Source organism: Aulonocara stuartgranti, assembly GCF_965226115.1.
Source record: "Aulonocara stuartgranti genome assembly, chromosome: 14".
Lineage (NCBI taxonomy): Eukaryota > Metazoa > Chordata > Actinopteri > Cichliformes > Cichlidae > Aulonocara > Aulonocara stuartgranti.
Genome location: NC_138950.1, coordinates 32,073,938 through 32,089,620, shown reverse-complemented (window position 1 = coordinate 32,089,620; position 15,683 = coordinate 32,073,938). Strand labels below are relative to the sequence as shown.

General features: G+C 40.9%; 1 protein-coding gene and 1 long non-coding RNA gene across 2 annotated transcripts; one reads left to right on the top strand and one right to left on the bottom strand.

Annotated features, from left to right (window-relative positions):
* The first annotated feature begins 7,953 nt into the window (after positions 1 to 7,953).
* Positions 7,954 to 11,166, top strand: LOC309687150. Its single transcript, XR_014270642.1, has 2 exons — positions 7,954 to 10,508; positions 10,544 to 11,166. It is a non-coding gene; the product is annotated as an uncharacterized lncRNA (long non-coding RNA).
* Positions 10,892 to 15,640, bottom strand: LOC309687147 (homeobox protein otx5-like). Its single transcript, XM_082501880.1, has 3 exons — positions 14,826 to 15,640; positions 13,537 to 13,688; positions 10,892 to 13,277 (listed from the first exon to the last, which is right to left on the bottom strand). The coding sequence occupies exons 1-3, from the start codon at positions 14,923 to 14,925 to the stop codon at positions 12,639 to 12,641; spliced, it is 891 nt and encodes a 296-aa protein (XP_082358006.1). The 5' UTR covers positions 14,926 to 15,640; the 3' UTR covers positions 10,892 to 12,638.
* Between the last annotated feature and the right edge of the window lie 43 nt (positions 15,641 to 15,683).

The window sequence follows — 15,683 nt, the reverse complement described above, 5'->3', positions numbered from 1 at the left end:
TTATGTCATGATTTTATTTTTCTATTTGCAAGAGGTCAAAGTTTAATTAACCATACTTAATGTTCAATGATGGACTGGGCCTGCGACAGCATCTGTCAGCAGGGGGAACATTGGAACCAATTTGTCATGTGGAGAGGGAGAAGGCTTTAATCCCGCCGATGAAAAGAGAAATGTCCACAGAAAGATGGACATAGAGATGATGAGCGAGAGTGATGGCGTGGATGGAGAGGAAGAGGAGGACGAGAAGGAGGAGGAGGAAGAGGGAGACAGTAATCCCATCTAATTCACTTAGTGTTGCGCTGAGGGAGCAGGACACTAAGAGGATTTGGGACATTCTCTAAATTAGATCAGCAAGAATAACAAACTGCAAGGAGAGGTGGAGAGGAGGGAACGAAGGGGCACACTGGAGGAGGTGGTGGGGAGGAAGGGTCAGACGAGGGGAGGCGGCGTGAAGGAAGGAACATGTGAGAAGAAGGGAGAAAGAGAAGGGTGCAGAGGGAGAAGAGGTAGGTTACATGCAGCGGGAAAGAAGTCAAACGAAACCTCCGATGGGAGGTGGGACATCAGAAAGAGTGGCACAGGCACCAGAGAGGTACTGAAATGGCCACATTGCTACCTGTTGCCTCAGGTTCAGTCACTCGGATACATGCTCTCACTAGCTCCAAATGCCAAGTGCCTCCATAATCCAGACAACTGTTTGAGTGAAGCATATCATTAATCTGCGGCTCTAAAGTCTGACTTTTACTATTAGTGATATTAACTAGGTGTTAAGTTGTAATCTGCAGTAAAGCCCTAAGCAGAAGTGTATGCTGAGGCTGACAGTGGCTGGTTGATCCATTCATAGTGTAATACTGATCTTGTTACCACTGTTAGCTGCAGATCACTCACTACTTACACTGCAGTACTATGTGATTTAGAAGTATTACTGGACCATTACAAATCTTATTTAAATGATTGATACGAATTATTATTTTTAATGTCTCTTATGTAATCTGTGCAGAGACTAGGGCTATGCTATGCTACGATGTTGAGGTATGATAAATAATATCTGATGCTAAAGACTGACAAATGAAAAATAAATGACTAACTCGTTACCAAATACGTGATACAGTTAATCTTAGGTAACTTTACTGAGGAACAGTTGTGCTATGATAAATAATTACATTTTAATACTGTATGTATCACCTCTTTGGTTTCTCATTGAGAGTTCCAGTGAACAGCTAACAAATACAAGTTTAACACTTGGATTCAATTTCTTGATAGCCAAGGAGCACAAAATTTAACATTTATTTACAATAAAACAAGTCCAGGGCATTTAAAAAACTAAAACCAAGCTAAAAGTCCTACACATATACAATGTATGACAGGTGCAACAGTCTTGACATGGATGTTCTTGCACCAACCATCACAGAAAACCCTCTTCTTCATTGGTTGGTTGAGAAAGGCCTTACTGCATACAACTCCTCCACTATATCCAACACCAGTTCAGCAGACACTTCCAGGGCCAATCTCCTTGGCTTCTGTCTGGCTTCCCCATCCTGTTGCTCTGCTGAAGCTCTGCAGTCTTCATGCTTTCATGCCATTCTGCACATGCTCTGTGACTCCTATCGACTTGCCCACACCTCCCATCTTTTATGCAGTGTGAGCAGGTGTTAATGCAGGTGTTGTTATGGTTGGGTAGGAAGTAAAACACCCAACAAACTTCAAAATAAAAGCATGCAAAAATATATACAAACATGCATAAAACCATGCTATAAAAATAAACCAATAAAAGACAGAATACCAAGAGTCAAGTTAAGAGGAAACCAGGCACTGCTCATCACCAGGCCAATACCAACCCTACAGTGAAGCATGGTGGTGGCAGCAACATGCTGTGGGGGTGTTTTTCGGGAGCAGAAAGTAGGAGACTAGTCAGTGTTGAGGGAAAGATGGATGCAGCAATATGCACAGACATCCTTGATGTTAAACTGCTCCAGTGCCCTCTGGACCTCAGACTAGTGTGAAGGTTCATATTCCAATAGAACAACCCTAAGCACACAGCCAAAACACTACTTGGCTGTGTGCTTAGGGGCCACTCTGTGAATGTCCTTGGGTCCAGAGTCCAGAGTTGAACCTGATTGAACATCAGATCTCTTGAGAGATTTAAAAATGGCTGTGTACTGACATTCCCCATCCAACTCGATGGATCTTTAAGAGGTTCTGCAAACAAGAATGGGAGAAACTGGTCCATAAACAGGTGTGCCAAGCTTCATCATACTCAAAAAGACGGTACTTTCTACCAAAGCTGCTTCAAAAAAGGATTGAGCAAAGGCTGTGAATACTTATGTACATGTTATATTTTTTGCTTTGTATTTTTAATAAATTAGCAAAAATATCGATATAACTTTGTCATTATGGGGAATTGTGTGTAGAATTATATGGTGAATAATTAATTTAATACATTTTGGCTATAAAATGGCAAAATATACAACAAGTAAAGTACTGTGAATGCTTTATCAACCCTATCAAACATTTGCCCTCTCAAAATATTTACGTTTTTTACGTGATTTCAAGTACACTTTGCTCAAAAGCTGTCATATTTATACAACCACTGGTTGCTAGAGAGAACTGTGTAGTCCCCAAAAGGTTGGGAGTGGTTCCAAACCTCGCCAAATGCTCATAAGTACTCATTATTCCCTCATCAGTGGTTGCCAGATGGTTGTAAACTGTTCTCTAGTCCTGTGTGAATGGGACCTTTTTCACCAGATCTTGACAAATTAGCACACAATTAACTGGTCACAGTACATGAATTTAATCTGTTATTGTTGTTTCAAAATGTGCAAAGTGAGTTCTGCAATTATTAGAAATAAGGATGATGATTAGTTCATTACCAGGCCTCTGGAGAACTTTAAGACATGTTGAGGAGGTAATTTAGCCATTTAAATCAGCTGCGTTGGATCTAGGACACATCTAAAACCATTTGAGGCCTGGAGTTCCCCCACCCCTGCTCTAGTACTTGAATCTACAGTTCCTCTAGTGGTCTTTTCAGGGTCTAAAAGGGATTCCGTTCCCCAAACAGACAAGGGGATATTATGAACGTATATACCTGGAGACTTCCCAGACTGCTAATTATTACTAAATTGGACGTCTCTTTCCCCTGTTTCCACTGCTAGTACCTTTTGGAGCATTTTAATGGAATTGATTGCTGTGCAATATGTAGCATTGTGTGTAACTATAAGAGCTGTCATTAAAGTTTTTAAAGCTAAATGAAAATAAAACTGAGGTTGTCATTTTTGGCAACTTTAATCATATCGACAGCACTCTAGGCGCCCTTTCCTCATATTGTAAAACACATGTAAAAAACCTCGGTGTCTACATTGATGGTTCTTTTAAATTGAATAAGCAGGTGAGTGCAGTAGTTCAGTCCTGTTTTTTTCAGTTAAGACAGCTAGCCAAGGTAAAGCCATACCTTCCGGCTAACGTCTTTGAGCGTGTTATTCACCTTTTTCTTACTTGCAGCTGCAATTCATTGTATTATGGTCTAGATCAGGCCACCATCCATCGTCTTCAGATGGTTCAAAATGCAGCTGCTCGCCTGCTAACTGGTACCAAACGGAGAGAGCATATAACCCCAGTTTTAGCTTCTCTACACTGGCTTCCTGTCTCCTACAGGATCCAATTTAAACTTCTACTTTTTGTTTTTAAGTCACTTAATGCTCGAGCCCCTCCTTACCTGTCTGAGCTCCTCTCTGCCTATGCTCCAGGAAAAACCACGAGGTCTAGCTCAAAACTAATGCTGTCCATCCCACGGACTAACCTCAAATCCCGTGGTGATAGATCCTTCTCTGTGGCAGGTCCCAGACTTTGGAATAGTCTCCCCTTAAATATTAGATCTGCACAAACACTTGAGCAATTTAAATCATTACTAAAGACACATTTCTATGCCCAAGCATTTTGGTCTTATTTGAATTAGTTTAGTTATTGTTTTAATTCTTTTACTGTCCTATTATTGTTTTTTTTTACTGTTATTATTGTATTACATTGTTGCTTTTTAATACCATTTTTATATTGTTAAGCACTTTGTGCAGCATCGGCTGTTTGAAATGTGCTATATAAATAAATTTGACCTTGACCTTGACCTTGACTACTGCAATCACATTATTTCTCAGTAATGCAGTAATGTAACACTTTACTGTACTAAATTCAGCAATCCCATTACAGTTCTAAATATATCATTACTTTCATTACAAACTTTCTTCATTTAACTGCATGACAGGCAACATCCGAAATACCTGATGTCATAGGTATGGAAGAATAGGAAGGTAATAGGAAAGGAATAGGAAGAAGGAAAATGGTGGAGCAGTCTACAACTTACAAGGAGTGGACTTCTCCTACTCTTTTTTATTGCACAAAAGGACAAGAGCGCAATGGTAAAATGTAAACATCTGCACAGACAGTATGCTAACACAAAGCTAGCAAAGATCTCAGAGTGATGATAAGCTGACTGAATGCAGACCCCAGCCCAGCTTCCGGAGCCTGAACTTTAACAGGTAACAAAAAGCAGTGATGAGCGGTCAGGCTTGCCAGATTGCAGATTTGATTTCTACCTGTACATGCTTATACAGAATCACTGTGGGTAACGCCTGGGCGTATCTTGGTCTGGTTTTCAGCTTTTAGTTTTGTGTCCACATGTCAACACTAAAAACCTATATGTAGGATAGGAATATGTGTCGGCCTATAGAACTGTAGCCTGAGATTTATATTGTTAACTAACGATAATAATGTAATAATGCATTTCAGATCATGTTACAGAGTAATATAACAGGTAGTATAATTAATAACTTTCTGATTAAGCAACATACTTTATTATCAAATTTTGTAGCGTAATAATTTTCTTCTTGCGTTTGTTATATTTTGTAAACTTTTTATGGATTTCGATTATAGTATATTGCCTTTGTGTAGATGTCAGGGATATCACAACACTGTGAGCTACTACAGCTGTCATTTTGACTTCAGCCCTGAAACTAGGAGCACCAGAGAATTTCTAGCAGCAGGTTCCTGATTAACTTGAACCACCCTTGTAAGTCCCTTCTTATTTACACATGTAAGTTTCTGGCGTTTATTCTTCCAGTATGTTGTTTTCCTCTGGAAACGAGTGCCATTAAGATGTGTGTCCTATTGTAAGTTTTTAGTCTACCAATAAGCATGCATTAGCAGAATGCTTGTGTTTTATGGATACTGTTGCTTTCCCTGAAAGAAAAACTATATGTTTAAAAGAGTCTGCATTCACTAGTGTATGTTTGATGATGCAATTGCACCCACGTCAGTACAAATTCATGCCTATGTGTATTTGCGTGTGCCTGAGCGTGTGTTTGACGCATGTGTTATGGCGGCAGTGGGATTAGGAATCGATTAAGAGGAAATTGGACTGCAGTTGGACAGGAGGGAGGGAGAAAGGAAGGGAGGGAAGGAGGGATGGTGGGGAGGCCGCTCAGCTCTGGCAGCAGCAGCAGCCTGTGGCATGATTACAGTGTGCCTCCAGAGCAGGCCAGCCACCAGCTTGTTTGTAGGGGATTAGAGAGGGGAAAGAAATGAATCATATTTCTAAGTCCTGAGTGTATCCCTGTCTGTGTGTCTGTGCTTCGTGGTCCATATGCTGCTTCTGGGGGATTACAGGAGCATGCTGCCTGCAGAGTACAGGACATCTATCTATCTATCTATCTATCTATCTATCTATCTATCTATCTATCTATCTGTTAAATTCACTCTGCTCACGATTTAGTAACAAAAATCTGTCTTTTCATGTCACAGAGTGTAGCATTATAATTTCAAGTGTAACTGGGTAAATGAACAGCCACTGAAGTCTGTTAGTGACTGCAGTCTCATGCTTAATGTTAATAAGCTTTTTGGGTTAGCCAGAGTTATGCTGTGTCACCATGAGGCTGAACCCAGCTCTGTGTTCTCAGGCTAAATCCCAGTCAGAAGTCTCACTGTTACTGGGCAGCCTGAGTAATAACCTCAGCCGCCTCTATTGTGTGGTACATATCGTTTTTTGGTTTTTTTTGCCTTCCCTATGTTCCAAGAGACTATCACGATCACGTAACTTATCTGCTAACCTTGATATATCATATATTAAGTTGGTGTAGTTTGAAACAAATGGTGAATTGGTCCCTCTGGAATCTTCTCTGTAATGGTCAGCGCACCCTTTGATGCAACATTTCTATTGTCAAGTATGCATAATTCCCTTTTCTTTAAAGCTAATCCGGTGCTGTAACGACCACTGACTAGTTTGGTAGATCTTAAAGGTATATCTGAGAACTACTACTTTTTGAAGGTTCTGAATCATCTCTGATGTTGCCAGTTAATTTTGAATTACTGTGCCCACAGCTTCTCTGGTTTTAAAACCAATAGCCTGTTGACATGTCCTCCTGGCCATGATAACTTATAATGGTCCGCTGTACCAGAGGCATGTAGAAAAGTTGTCGCACCATATGCACGAGGTGTGTGTTTCATAATGGTTTCAGGGCAGTGTACCAGGGGCATGAAGAAAAGTTGTACCATATGCACGGGGAGTGTGTGTTGACATGTCCTCCTGGCCATGATAACTTAGAATGGTGCATTAAGAAAGCATAGTTTGGACAGAACAATGTCCATCATATACACTCTATATACACTATACACAACTCCAGAACTTGTGGCATATAGAACAACTTTATCATGGATTCCTGATGTCGGCCAGAAGCTGGTCAATCATTAAAGTTGTAATATATATACATACATACAGATATATATTTATATATAATGATAATGGCAATTGCCGGTGTTCATTTTTAATGGGCTAAACCTAAAATTATTCTTTTCAATGTATTTTTTTTGAAATAGGGAAAATTCTCTATCATGACTAACCTGTTGAAGTGTGTTGTAAAGCTCACGCGTGTAGTTAGGGTGTTCTAGAACAATTTAACTCTCAGAAAGAGGGTATGTGCTTACAGAGCTTTCATGTCATGCTCAGTGTTACTGACGGCCTTTAAGGAGCCTTCTTCATATAAGCTGTGTAAATTTTATGCTCATTGCCAAAATGCTCCTTTAGCAAAGACTAAGCCTTTCTGAATCCTCTGTCCAAGACAACATGGAGACAGCTGTTAAAGTTCCCTCGATCATCCTCTTGTGTACTGTTCCAGAAAATAGAAACAATCTCCAGGCTTTCTATCCTTGCTCTCACTGATGTTTGGTACTGAAGTTTGTCACTATCAAAAAAATCAATCTCCTTCAACTGTGGTTGGTATTATTGTCTTGGATTGGTAACTCAATACCTTGAGATTTGTCCTTTTGTATGCACAACTCGTATCTGTAAGGATATATTTTAACCTGCTGTCCTGTTACAAAACATGACTCCATATTTTCATCGTCAGGTACGATTCTCTAAACACAGTTTGGCTGAGGTTCCTGAATTCGCAGAAATAAAGGTGGAGTAAAAGTAATTCTGTTACTCAAGGTACAGTCTATAGAAATATACCCTCAAAGCTGCCTCAACACAATCAGCATTTCACAGTGACATGGGGAACACAGAACAGAGAGAGTGGACATGACATGAAGTGGGCATGATTGAATCTAAAGTTTATTCCACTTCAAGGAAGCTGGAGCTGAAGCGACTGCCTATGAGATACTGGTGACTGACATTTGAAAGTTATATGAAAAGCATTCATTATGCTAACTTTTTTTAAGGACCCTCTGGGTTTGAATGTGGGGCTGTTGTTCTCCCTGTGCCCTGTGGGTGTTTTTTGTGTACCTTTGTCTTTTCTCACTGTACAAAGCCATGCATATTAGATTAATCTGAACTAGCTGTTTGGTGCCTGAAACTGCTATATGAATGCCATTTCCAAGTATATGAATGAATAACAGTAATAATATATGTCAAAATTATACCAGAGATACCTTTATCACCTCTTTATGTCACGGTTTGTGGGGGGAGACTGTGTGTGGGTTTGTATAGACTACCCAAGAGCAGACAGAGGCGAGGAGGCGAAACTTGAAAGCCAAACGAACCTTTATTTGGCTAGTTGCAGGTAAAAACATGGAAACTGAGAAAAAATATGAACAACTATGAAATATGGAATAAACTGAGGGATGCTGGGAGAACTAAGACCTAGTATTATGACATAAACTGTTACAAAAAACGACCAGACATCGGGTGAAACACACATGAGTTGATCAGGGGGAGTGGAGACACATGAGGACACAGCTGACTCGAATGAAACATAATGACAACACAGGGGAGAGTAACACTGGACATGCTAACATGAGACACAGACCTTCAAAGTAAAACAAGAAACATGACAGGCACAGAGTAGACACTGAACTAAACCTAAACTCTTAACCAGAATAACACTGAAACTTATCCAAACAGGACAACTAAAGAATCAGAAAATAAACCATAATACAGAAAAAAATACCAAAATACAAGAAATAGATCATGCTGGGTTAAAATGACCCAGAACCATGGCACTTTTACATATTCCACACACTTGTGGTATTACATTTGTCTGTTGTTGCCATATTGTCTGATTTGGAGAGGGGAATGTCATTTTGAACATTAGTGAATGAGTATTTTCAGTTTTACTTCACCAGGTGCCTCATCTGGGGAAATGGGAGAAATGTCTAAATTTGCAGCAAGCAGTGCATCCCACAGCCCCATGACCAGTTTGCAGAAAGGCCTACAAGCTCCAAAATGCTTTAGAGCTTCCATAACGCCTGAATTGTGTTCGGTAGTACGTTTAAACCAGTCTCTCTGGGTTTCCTTTTCCTCTTTGGGACTTAATATAACTGACTCGTGTGCTTCTTTGTGGTTTTAATACAGCTGAATCAATTTCCCCAGTTTGTTGCAATCTTCCCTTGCATTTTCATCCTTTTTTGTAAGCTCTTTAATTTCATATGTTAGTCCTTTTGTTTTTTTCCCCACATTTAATTTGTATTCTGTCTGAAGACTTTCAATTTTTCAAGTCAGTGCCCTTATTTCAAGCTTGATTGTCCTCCTTTCCTCTATTTTCCTCAGGCATTTCACTAGTCTCACTCATTTTGTTAGATAAACTGTATTCCCAGCAGCTCAAAAGCTTAACTTTCTCGGCAACGCAAATTTGCAACCCAAAAAAAGCACATCGGCCACACTGTGACAGCCCAACTACAGCAAACCAAACAGGCAAAACATTTCCCAAAAGAACAAATAGCAGCCTTTAGAAACTGTTCAAACAGAAGCAATCAACACCTTTGATGACATTGATCTGTTCATGTCACCGAGTGACTTTCCTCTGTTTTTGCACCATAGATTATTCAATAAGTTTCAGATAATCCCACGAAAAATAATCAAAAAGGCCCCAACACAACAAAACACAGAGGTGAGGTCCAGTTCAGTGAGTCGAATTAGCCAGCTATGGCTGCCTGTGCCTGAGGCTCTATCAGTCAAACAGCCACATATACCTAACATTAAGCCTAAAAAATATCCAAAGGATGAGTTATTAATTATTATTAATACATTTTTCTTTCCTCCTGTCTGTAAATATCTTCATTTCATAGCTGAAGTGGGGATTCTTTGGGACTGACTTGCTTGTCCTGTAAGAATCAACACTGATTTTTAGTTGTGGATTTTGTTCCTTGATCTAATCTGAGGTGTCTGACTGATGCTCAGACTGACAGTAATTGATCTGAGGCATTAGAGAATATTATAACTTTGCTCTTTTCTGCGACTGGCTGACAGATCAACAACAGTACAAGAAAGCGTAGCCCACAGACCGGTCACATCACATCTAATAGCAAACACTCCTTGCAGGTTGACCTGCCCATGGACTGCCTTTGTATTACCCTGGTTGACCATAAAATATGGATAAAGCATATAGAAGGCAGTGCACAGGGACAAAAGACATAGCCTATGTGGTTCCCGGAAGCATGGCTAAAACCTTTCATCCAGTGCACTTTGCGCAACCCCCATAAAGCTGACCCTCTGGCCTATCGGTGGCAGGAACACACAGAAACATCCATCAATCCAAAGTAATCTGCCTGTCTCTCATGCTTCAGTTTGGACCCGGTGTGGTGGTGAGACTCGGTATTAGGGTTAGTTCTAATCTGTTTTCTGTCCTCTCTGCCCTGCTCCCTCTCATTTCAGCCTTATACCCACTGAGCCTCTTGTATGGATTCCTAATGTTCCCCACTATAGATGTCCCAGTGCTCCATTTTCTTCTCTTGCAGTAGAGGTGGGCGTATCGATCCAAATATCGATAGTATTACCAACACCAGTATCGGTATTGGATTGATGCTAGCGTGATAGGATCGGTACTTTGTTGATATCAGGCACACTGAATTGTGTTAAGCACATTATTTTTCTGGAAATGAAAAAAACATACCTCAAACATGCACTATGAAAAATGTCTGATCCTTTTTGTGTGACTGTCAGTTCTGTTTTATTAATAGCCCATATCAAATTTAAACAACAGGAGTTGACCCAACAAGCTTCAGAGACAGGCAAATTTAAATTCCAGGTCTCCAAAAAACCCAGTTTAAAAATAAATTCCAGGTCTCCAAAAAACCCAGTTTAAAAATAAATGGAAAGCTGAAAGATGTGTCTTTCTGTGTTAACTAATTATTGTGGAGAATAAAAATCACAGTGATTTAGTGGACACTAAAATGCATTTCCAAATTGATGATGATTCATCTCATAAATTGTGACACACTGCTCTCCCCTAAAAAAGCTGGCTTTATATGTTAAAAGTACCTGTATTAGTACCAGCAGTACTGACCCTGTATTCCCTTGGTATTGGAACGATATTAAAATTTGCAGTATCACTATTTAGCACTATCTTGCAGCCCTGAATTGCAGAGAAATGGAAGGATCCATGACTTAGAGAACACAGTAACCCAGGAGTTTTAATGAAGTTGTTTAATGTCTCAGAAACATTGTAGCTATCTGGCATGGTAGTGATGAGACCGGTCAAACACAGGAGACAAATGAAATATACAAAATAATTCATATCAGAAAATAAGCAGAGACGATTATAAAGCAAAAAAAAAAAAAAATGTAAGTACAATAAATGATTAAGAAGCATACTGCTACTTCTATTGGATAAACCCCTGAGTTTGACAAAAAAGAAGAAGAAGAAGCAGAAACCAGAAGTATATAAACAGAAAAAAAAATTAAAAGTTGGCAGTTTTCTAGAAATTAAGAAAGAGGGTAATAGAGTCTGTTGGGTGGAGTGCCTGTGTAACAACACACAGCTGATACCAGACATGATTACACTTTCAAGTTTTAATATTTACAAAACAACAACAAAAAAGTATATTAGCAAAGTCCATGTCAGCAGAAGATATAATATTAATGATGATAGTTATAATAGTACTGATAGTAATATGAACTTAAAAACAAATTACCACAAATTTTACTCAAACAAATTCACAAATTTGAAAAGAAACTTAAGTTGTTTTAAGTCTAATACAAAAAAGAAAAGAAATCAGACAAAACATCAAACACATAAAGTGGTACCCATCACATCTTTACAGGTTGGAGCTGAGAGAGGCACCAGACTCTGAGCAAAGGAGGAGGAGGAGGGGTGAGTCGGCCGCATGTAGGCCCAGTCCCTTCCCTTTCTCCGGTGCAGTCTCCTCTCCCATCAGATACCTCACTGCAGCAGTTTATTGGCAGTCTGCTCTCATCATGCCACTGTGAGATGAAGAGGGGTTCCTCTGCCTCAACTAGCAACAATGTGACCATTGTCCCTCAAAATGTGTGGAAGTGATCTTATTACACTAACAATGTACTAGCCATTCAGCTAATGATTATAACCATGCTCAAAGGCAACAGGTTCGTACTGCAGTCACTGGAGTGACCTACTCCTCCCCCCCCTCAGCTCGTATCCCACACAGGCTGCAAGGGGTCACTGTCATGCAAGGCTACTAGGAACCATCAGCTTGTGTGTGATTTAGAGAAGACCCTGTAAAGACACCGAGCTTTAGGTGTCACATTGGGTTAGCTGAACTGTTTTCATTTCTCAAAGCTCAATGATTAAAAAAAGCAGCTTTTTCAAAGAAAAACATGACAGAAAAAACAAAATTAGAAGTCTGAAAGGAAGAAATGCAGTTCTCATCAGTGTAAAAGGTCCATTTCAATTCTATGTTAAAAACAACCTGTAGGTTACAAATGTTGTTGTGCTGTGGCAATTTTACAAATAAGCCCTGCTTTAAATTTGGTCCAAGTCAAACTCAGCTTTATCAGTCGAATCAAAAGGAAAGCTTGTTCTCACTAGTCTGATTTTATTCTGCATACATAAGTCTCTTTTTCCTTACATGTAGTCATTCCTTGATTTCAAGGCTGATTTTCTATGTTGCTTAAACACGATTGCCATCTCTTTGTTACAATCACCAAACCGAGCTTCAACAGATCACATTACTCCCACTGATATTTTTCTGAAACGACAAACACGTAGAGTTTATTTCAGCCGATCACTTCCTCAGCTGATGTGTGATTGGTGGGACTTCTGTGTCCCAAGTTTACCTCTTCCTCCTTCTAAAACACATAGAAAGTAATCTTGTTTTTTTTTTCAACCTACTTTGATTATTATCTTTTTATTTCTTACCTCTTCCCTCTACCTCCCTCCCCACGCCCCACCTCCTGTTATTTACAAGACCTGGAACTTCCAGGAGTTCTGGTCTTTGTAGTCCAGACAGTCAGCGGCATTGAAATTGAGCTTCCAGGCAGTTTGGTCTTTGTAGTCTAGACAGTCGACGGCTCCAAAGCCCAGTGAGGCGGCTGTGTAGCCCTGGGAGGACAGTGAGGCTGGGGACTGGCTTAGGGGCCCGCCCATAGAGGAGGCTGTGATAGGGCTCAGGGCCCCTCCGGTCCCCGACAGCTGTGGGTGCATTGGAGACAGGTAGGAGCTACAGTCCAGGCCAGTGAAGTAGGAGGAGGAGCCTGCGTAGCTCTGGCTGTAGGCTGGGGCCTGGGTGTAGGTCATGGGGTAGGTGGTGGTACGCTGCATGCACGGGGTGGTGGAAGCAGACAGGGGGTCTGGCAGCGGAGAGATCGAGGCTGGGCTCCAGATGGACACTGTGGCACTAGCAGAGCTGGAACTGGGGGTGATGGCGGTGCCTGGAGGAGGGGGAGGAGGGCTGTAGGGACCGTTGGTGGGGTTGGCACTGGCCTCGGTGTTGGCCTCACGAGCAGGGGATGCCTTCTTTTTAGGGGGCCGTGGTTTGGACTGGCCTGTGCTCTGTTGCTGCTGCTGGCGGCACTTGGCACGACGGTTTTTGAACCAGACCTTTGGGAACAGGAGCATCAGAGAGAAGATATCTAAGTATCACTATTTCACAATCAAAGCAGCTGATAAAAAACATTAAAGATGTACAAGCTGCTTTCATAAGAACTCAACAAACCCTCACTTTCTTTCTGTATGTGTGTCTCTGTGACATACGCGCACGCGCGCGCGCGGGCGCACACACACACACACACACACAGGTGTTTTGCCCTGCCAATATAGGAAAATATATATGATTATAATTTTCAGTGTAATGTGTTACCTGGACTCTGGACTCAGGCAGGTTGATCTTGAGTGCCACTTCCTCCCTCATGAAGATGTCTGGGTAGCGTGTTTTGGCAAAAAGAGCCTCCAGGATGTCCAGCTGCGCACGCGTGAAAGTCGTGCGCTCCCGACGCTGTTTGCGTGGGGTGCCTACAAAAAATGTTATTATTATTATTATTATTATTATTATTATTATTGCCACGTTAAAATCTACGTTGAGTTTATACCTGAAGAATTCCGCAGAAAAATTATTGGACCATGTAAGGCCATGTATCAACGTTGGTGTGCATTTATTACATTTAAAAAATGATTGAACTGATGAATGAAAATAATATGAAATTCAAATCTATATATAAACCACTTCAATAAAAACGCTGGAACAAATAAACGAATTCCGATTTTTCTCTTGAATTCGCAGCATACACTTTAAATACATAAGCACTGTTGCGGCTTCGTTTCACATTTTATACGCTGCTGTGGATATTTGTAGACAAACAAATAGTGGCGAGTCTCCGTAGCTCAATCTTTTATGTGGCGTTCAGGAAAGAAACAAACGTGTGCGGGATTGAAACGTTTTTATAGGACCGAATAAGCGGATCCAGCAGGCCTGATGTTTTTCTTTCTTTTTTAATATTTCTGACTGGAAAAAAAAGAAAGACCGAAACGAAATGAATATCCACATCGGGGATTATGACTTTTAAAAACGTAAACTTTGGGCCGAGCTCGACAACACGCCTTCTGCCGTCGTTTCAAACTATCCTCTGAGCTGTGGCAGATGCTGATCGCTGCATATCGGCCTTTATAAACAACCTCAGTGTTCATTCATGAAAAAATATATATTATTAATGCACCAATATGAAATACAATGACTGTCCTTTTTGTAAATAGGTTACACTGTAAGCGCAACAGATTGGAGTTAGTTTTAATTCCGTGTGAGAACAGGCGGCCTTTCTCTTCTCACACATTTTCATTGTTTTTTGACTCTATAATCCTCTGAATTTATAGGTCAAGTGAACACATGTTCTGATACACGGAGCAGACACTTAGGTTCATAATCATAAATATAACCGTACAGATAAATTTTCAAATATATTATTCAAATTGAGTCTTTTTTTTTTCTTTACCGTTTTTCTGCGCGATATAAGCAATAAATACATAACGAATATTTCACTTAATTCCATCATTTCCCTTGTTTTATTTTATTTGTTTACTTAATATAAAGGCGATTAAAGAAACTACAGGTTTACACAGATTAAAAACACACAGAAGTCAAAGGCCAGTACTTACTGGGATATCCAACGGCGGCGGTGTGGAGCAGATCCATGCCCGGGCCGGACAGCGTTAACCCGTTCACGGCGTAATGGGGTTGCTTAATGTAGGACATCATGCCTCCTGCCGGCTTTAAAACACTCTCTCACTCGCTCTCTCCTTCTCTCAGACCGGGGGCCGGGTCTCCTAACTAGTCTCCAGGGGGTGTATCTCTCTCTCTCTCTCTCTCTCTCTCTCTCTCTCTCTCTTTCCCTCTCCCTCCTCTCTCTCTCTCTCTATTTTCCTTCTAACTGCCTTTAACGGTGTTTGTTCCTTTTCCTGGGATGTTTGGCCTTAGGTTGTTTTGTTTTTTTAATTGTCCATTGACTGCCTTCTCCTCAACTATTTTTATACGTTACTCTGACTTACTGCCTTCCAGCCAGGCACCTTTGGCGAAGCCCCTTTACGTTTGTTTCCATCTGACGCGTAAAACCACGGCGCTTTTAAGGATTTGGTGTTTGTTCAATGCTTCTAGTCAAAAAAAAGAAAGACTACCTCAACTGAAGTCGGCCCGGTGCGACAAGTCAATACACCACACTGAAAACAGCACAGTTCGCTAATCGAGGCCGGTTAGAATCTCCATCAGAGCCGTGCGTAATTGCAGTGCGCACATATAACGTGGCCGGGTGAAAGATGGCAAAAAGCAGCGGCAGCAGCGGCAGCAGCGGCAGCTCCACAGCAGTTTGGTGCCTGCGGTCTGACGGGTGTTGAAAAATTGTAAGGCGGGTGGGGGGCCTCTCTGTCCCTGGTCGTCCCTGAGAAGAAGAGGATGCTGATCTGCAGGGCGGACAAGTGAGGAGAGCGAGAAGAGACTGGCTAATTAGAAGTAACTTCTTA